This window comes from Phycodurus eques, chromosome 3 (genome assembly GCF_024500275.1).
Source record: "Phycodurus eques isolate BA_2022a chromosome 3, UOR_Pequ_1.1, whole genome shotgun sequence".
In the NCBI taxonomy this organism is placed as follows: domain Eukaryota; kingdom Metazoa; phylum Chordata; class Actinopteri; order Syngnathiformes; family Syngnathidae; genus Phycodurus; species Phycodurus eques.
In genome coordinates, this window is record NC_084527.1 from 21,843,712 (window position 1) to 21,850,324 (window position 6,613).

General features: G+C 43.2%; 1 protein-coding gene across 1 annotated transcript in view; it reads right to left on the reverse strand.

Moving 5' to 3' along the window:
* The window catches only part of LOC133400152 (SH2 domain-containing protein 3C-like), a 28,537-nt gene extending 22,670 nt beyond the window's left edge, over positions 1-5,867 (reverse strand). Inside the window, 6 exon segments of the mRNA XM_061672472.1 lie at positions 808-1,067; positions 1,069-1,161; positions 1,485-1,595; positions 2,005-2,044; positions 3,123-3,648; positions 5,778-5,867. Coding sequence (XP_061528456.1) covers positions 808-1,067; positions 1,069-1,161; positions 1,485-1,595; positions 2,005-2,044; positions 3,123-3,648; positions 5,778-5,796 — 1,049 coding nt within the window. The 5' untranslated portion in view covers positions 5,797-5,867.
* Positions 5,868-6,613: the final 746 nt, after the last annotated feature.

Sequence of the window (6,613 nt, forward strand, 5' to 3'; positions counted from 1 at the left end):
CATTCACACTGACGTTCACACCTAAGGGCAATTTAGAATCTCCAGTTAACCTACCATTCATGTTTTTGGAATTTGGGAGGTAACTGGAGTAACTGGAGAAAACCCATGCAACCACGGGGAGAACATGTAAACTCCACACAGGGAAGGCCGGATTTGAACCCAGGTCCTCAGAACTGTGAGGCAGATGTGTTAACCAATCAGTCACCGTGCCACCCCATGATAGACATTCCTACCAGATTTCATGTTGGTAATTCAAACTGGCTTCGGGCGCTGGATTTTCAAACAATTCTTGTTAAATTGAGGCCTAGTTGACACCAAAATGTCTGCTTCAAGATAAAATGACAGACTTCCTGTGCTTTCAGACATGGCTTCTTAAGACTATTTTGTGGATCTATTCATACTCTTGTGGGCGGTGTGGTGCAGAGGGTAAGAGTACACCCTGCAACCAGAGTGTTCCTGGGCAAGACACTTAATCAACATTCCCTACGAATGAATATAGTTAGATGTTTGGTGGTGGTCGGAGGTGCCATAGGCGCAGAATGGCAGCCATGCTTCCGTCAGACTGGCCCAGGGCATCTGTGGCTACACAAATAACTTACCACCAGGAGGTTGTGACTGAGGTGTGAAATTGTCTTGGAGTGCACAGAAAAGCGCTACATAAGTGCAATGCATCATTACTATTATTATTATTCATGATAGACATTCTTACCTAATTTCACGTTACTAGGTCAAACTGGCTTCAGGGGCTGAATTTTAAAAAGGAATTTCCAGGAGTCAAGGATCCCTAGAAATGACCAAATTACAAACCTTTTGGGGCAGACCTCCTCTGCCTGGCTCGTGGTACGCTGGCATGGCGGCGGACCAAACACTTTCTCCAGGTAGCATAGTGGCACCGTCCTGTTGACCGGCCGGTGAATCCTGGCTGTGCTGCGGCGGGTCAGCGGTGCCCTGCTGCCCGTGTAGAAGCGCACCATCGCAGGCAGTGAATCGAACACCTCCTGGTCCAGGCTGTAGTGAACCCCGTAGCGCACCACCGAGGCCTGGACAGGGAAGTGAGTGGTCTTCTCGGTCCCAGCGGGCCATCAGAACAAAGTCGCCTGGGCTGGACTCGGAGTCCCGGATGAGGAAGTCGCCCTGGTTCACCACCAGGCTCTCGGACACCTGAGGAGACAAGTGTGTGTTTACTTCTTAAAATGTGGTTGATGACCACTGTAAGTGCAGCGAAGTAGAGAGAGTTGAGTATAATATTGCAGCGTCCAAGCGCAATGGATGAGAGATTTACCTCTCTGCTATTGGTTGCTGGTAACGAGACTGATTTTACTTAAGGGAAGACTGAGGGCAAAGGGTAGCAAAGTGGAAACAGTGGAGTATAATTCTATAGCATTCAGCCCTGAGGTACAACAACAGGCAACTGTTTCTTGACCATGACAAAGAGAAACTCAATTTATTGTAGAGACAAAGTAGAGACTGCGTGGTCATCTTACCTGTCCCGGGATGGGTCCGTGGTACCAGGCGTGACTCTTCAGGTTGGCTGCGCTCAGCTTCAGTTCCTCCTGAAGCTGCTTCTCCAGCCACAACTTCTTGTCCTTAGAGAACTTGGAGGACATCACAGTGAGTAAACCGACACTCAACCACACAACCACCAGAAGCAGCTCTCTTCTGGACCCACAGTTGGCATCCACACTGGATGTAGGGGGCGGATGCCAATGGGGCCTCAATAGGCAGAGCCTCCACACTGGAGTATTGGCCTGGTCGCCGCGGCAACGTGATTGAGGAAAGGGGACATCACTCAGGGAGGCTTTTGTGTCCTTACACACATACACAGACAGACATGCACACACATGCACACACGCACACAGTGTTGTTGTTCTCATGTCCTTTACCCCTCTGTGCTTTGTTGTAAAGTGTGTATGTGTGTGTGTGTGTGTGTGTGTGTGTGTGATTGTGAGTGTCACTGCTACCACCGTACGAGTCAAGAGGAATAAAAAGCGAGATAACTCTCACCTTGACGTATTCGCCACCCTCATCAGTCGTGTCACTCGGACTGAAAATAAACAAAAATAAAATCAAAAGGTTATTATGTGTCTGACATGTAAAAAACAAAACAACAAAAAAAACGACCTTTTACCATTTGTAAAAACTGACATGCTTGTGTCACGCATGCTAATTTGTGATTTAACTTCCTTGGGGGAACATCCAACACAGGAAGTCCCCCAAGTAGCATTCATTTTACAACACTTCCTCATTCTTATGGCACACACATAACACTCACACACACACACACACACACACACACACACACACACAGCTGTGCTCCCATGTTAGCAACAACAGATGTGAAGTCCATGAGAAAGAAGTTTTATTTAGTGAGTGGCTTTGTTATTGAATCATTCATTTTTTGTACTCAATAGAGTTGTAATAATGGAAGTGAGCGAGTGAATTCATTAGTTATTAAGGTTTTCAGTTTGTTAGTGAGTGAATGTGTTCCAAAATTTGTTAGCCAGTAAGTTTTTTTTTAGGTATTTGTTAAATGAATGAGTGAGTCAGTTAGTCAGTTAGTTGGTTTGTGGGTGAGTTAGTTGACGAGTTCATTAGTGAGATATAATGTTTTCTTATTTGTTAAGCAAGTTAGTTAGTGAATGGACAAGTTAGTTAACTAATTAGTTAGCTTTTAAGTTTATTTATTTGTTGAATGTTTGTTGAATGTTAGTTAGTTAGCTGTATTTTTGTTGTATTTCTTCAGTGAGTTATTTACTGAGTTAGTGAATAATTTATTGAGTGGATTTAGTAAGCGAGTTATCAAAGATATTTATTTGGTTAGTGACTGAGTTCGTTGTCTGTTTATTTAGTTAGTCAGCAAATTAGTTTCTGAGTGTCTGAGTTCTTTACTTTTTTGATTATTGAGTTTTTTTTATTGCGTGAGTATATTTAGTGAGTAATTGTATTGAGTTAGTAAGTGAGTCATTTATTGCGCTAGTTAGTTTTCTGAACTGAATTAGGTCTAATCAGTATGTTGTTTTGTTCAGTGTACGTATCAAAAAAGGTTCCAATGGTTAGCTCTCTGGAAAAACTAAATAATAATAATAATAATAATAATAGTAATAATAATGATAAACGTTCACCTGTTCCACTTCACCTGTTCCACTTCCTGCAAGGTCTTTGTGGTTTTGTGCGTGCGAACCGCATCGCTTACGGCATCCATGTGCACGTACAAGTCCTGTGGAGCCGGAGTAATTTTGTAAACGTCCAATGCAGCCGGATCACCTTTGTACATGTCCTGCGGAGCCGGAGCACCTTGGTACCCGTCCGTTGGAGCCGGCGCACAGCTGGGCCACTCCAGAGTGTTGAGGCTTAAGCTAGACAGAGCGGTGAGCAGGGGGGAGTCCCGCACATGGTCTGCCCCCGTGGCCTCCTCCCACTCTTCCTCATCCCCCATGTTTATCCGGCTCTGCTGCCTGTCTCTGCGAGGCACCGTTCCCACGTGGGTGTAGATGGCACCGGAGCGGGCGTAGCCCCACGGCTGGGAGCCGGCCTCCTTGTCATCAGCGGCCCAGGTCCTGCTCCAATCCTGCGGTGAGGCGGCGGACTTGCGCCGGGAGGACGGGCGGCGGAGGGAGAGGTTGGACAGGCTCCCCAGCCATCCGGAGGCTGCGATTCGGGAAGATAAGCTTGTTAGCCGAGACAGTTTTTTTACAGGCAACTTCTATTGTTTTGAATGGATTATGAAAAGTCATTCTGCTAATTTCTATTGGGGAAGGTGGCAGTTTTCATGGATAACAAACATAGGACATGATGTGCCTGTGAGTTACTGAACATGTTAGGATTTCTAGACATTCTGTTGATTTCTATTGTACAAGGTGAATGATTATCATTAATGACTGGCGAGAGGCGCGATCATATACATCATATGACTTAATGCGCCTGTGTATGAATTTGTTTTTACTGCATTATTTCAGTCAGTCTGTTGATTTCTATTGTGTGAAGTGCCGGATATCATAGATAACTGGCGAGAGAAGCGATCACATTAGTCATATGACATATATATTGAAGCCACATCTGTTTTTACTGGATTCTTTCTGGTCATTCTGGTGATTGGTATTGTGGAAGCTGGCCAGTTATCATGAATAACAATTATATGACAAGTCAATTTCACACATACGTTTGCCTGTAAATTACTGAGCGTGCTGCAGATCTTTTTTGACTAACTCATTTCTCTTGTTGTGTTAATTTCTATTGTTTAAGGTGGCAGTACAAATAACAATCATATCATATCATGAATAACTGGTGAGAGGAGCCATCGCGTAGGTTGTGTACATTGTGTGCGAATATGTGCTCATGCGTAACCGTGCGTATTGTCGTTGTATCGATTTTTATTGTGCAAGGTGGAGAAAACAAAGAAAAGAGAAAACACACAACTTGTGTGTGGGAGACATCCTAGGAATGTTGTTCTTCTCCTGATGGAAAGTCTCATGGATTCTGTTCCCAAACTGCCCACCGCCAATGTTTGCTTTAACTTCCAACCCCTCTGGGGACCAATCACTCTGGGAATACACGCAGATATTTTGGGCCTCACTTAAATTTAGATTTGCTAGACTTTGACGGAGGAAACGCTAAAATAGAATAGACTTTATTGTCATAGTGTTGCACAAACAATAAAGCACAGTTTAGCAGCTCTCCGTTTAGCAACTAAAAGAATACCGGCACACCATATGGAGTACAACTTACTATATGTATGTATGTATGCATGTACATTCGTCCATCCATCCATTTTCTGAGCTGCTTATCCTCAGAAGGTTCGCGGGGGTCCTGGAGCCTATCCCAGCTATCTTTGGGCAGGAGGCGGGGTGAACTGGTTGCCAGCCAATCGAAGGGCACATAGAAACTAACAACCATTCGCATTTACAGTCGTGCCTACGGGCAATATAGAGTCTCCAATTCATGCATGTTTTTGGGATGTGGGAGGAAACCGGAGTGCCCGGAGAAAACCCACGCAGGCACGGGGAGAACATGCAAACTCCACACAGGCGTGTGCATACTTACAAGTTAGAACCATCCATCCATCCATTTTCTTTACCGCTTATCCTCACTAGGGTCATGGGCGTGCTGGAGCCTATCCCAGCTGACTGAATGGATGGATGGCTATATTCCATATACTCATATTGTATGTGTGAATGTGCGTGTGTTTCGCGTGTGTGTGTGTGTGTGTGCGTGCGCTAGTGTACAAGCATTTGTGGGTCATTGTAAGCATTGCACAGTGGTGTTGTTGATTGAAAAGCCAAACAGTAAGTCAGTGTACAGTACATCCCCTCGTCTTCAACTAGATTTTTACCCACCAGACATCACTAAAGTCATTCATTTCAATCTTGAAAAGCGTGACAAGCCTTAAATCAATTAAATAATTCATATGATTATGAATATGATTACTATTATTGTCTAATGAACGTTTCAAGGTCAGCTTTACTGTCAAAACATCGGTATTTGATGAGCACTAAATTAAGAATGACAGAAGATATAATGAGGCAGGTAATAATTCAAAATAGAAGAAAAATACAAAATAAGTTGATAAAAACATATTTCTATTTGGAGTGATAGAAGTAACCTAACACTATAGACAAACAATCATTCACACTCACACCTATGGCCTACCATGCATGTTTTTGGGATGTGGAAGGAAACCTGAGTACCCGGAGAAAACCCATATATATATATATATATATATATATATATATATATATAATACAAATTAAAAAGGTAATATTCAGTGAAATCAAACTTACAATGTTTGTATCTCTTCATGCCGGTTTCTATTCATACTACAGTACACTGTTTCTTCATCCACTGACACAGACACACACACACACACAAACACACGCACACTCAAAGAATGAGTCTACTTCCTGTCACACACACCCTTAAATTTGACTTGGCGCAATCAGAGGGCGGGCGTTGCTCGCGCTTCATTTTCCTGTCACACTGACACACGCACGCATGCACACACACACAAGGGTGGCCGCTGTCACAACACTTCCTGTCAACGTCTATTGGAAGAAAGTGAACTGATATGAATGTAGTCAGTCACCTATGCAGCTCTAGCTGCAGTTATAGTATGTATGTATCACTGTTATGTACGTATGTATCGTATGTAGTATATAGTAATACATACATGTAGCCAGTTGTGGAGTTGTATAGTTATGCAGTGCCATGAAAATGTATTTGTCCCCTTGATCAAATTATTTTTTTTTTGCATAGTTACCCCACTTCAATGTTTAAGATCATCAAACAAATGTAAATATCAGCCAATGATAACCCAAGTAGACATAAAATGCAGTTTTTAAATGGTGATTTTATAAAGAAAAAAAACTATCCAAAGCTACTTGGCCCTTTGTGAAAGGTTAATGACCCCCTAAACCTAATAACTGGTTGGGCCCTTCTCAGCAGCAACAACTGAAGTCAGGCATTTTCTATAACTGCCAATGAGTCTTTTAAACCTCTGTCGAGATATTTCGGGCCACTCTTCCTTGCAGAATTGTTTTAAATTCAGCAACATTGGAGAGTTTTCAAAGGCCTTTTTAGGGTCGTGCCACAGCACAGTGATTCAAGTCCGGATTTTAAC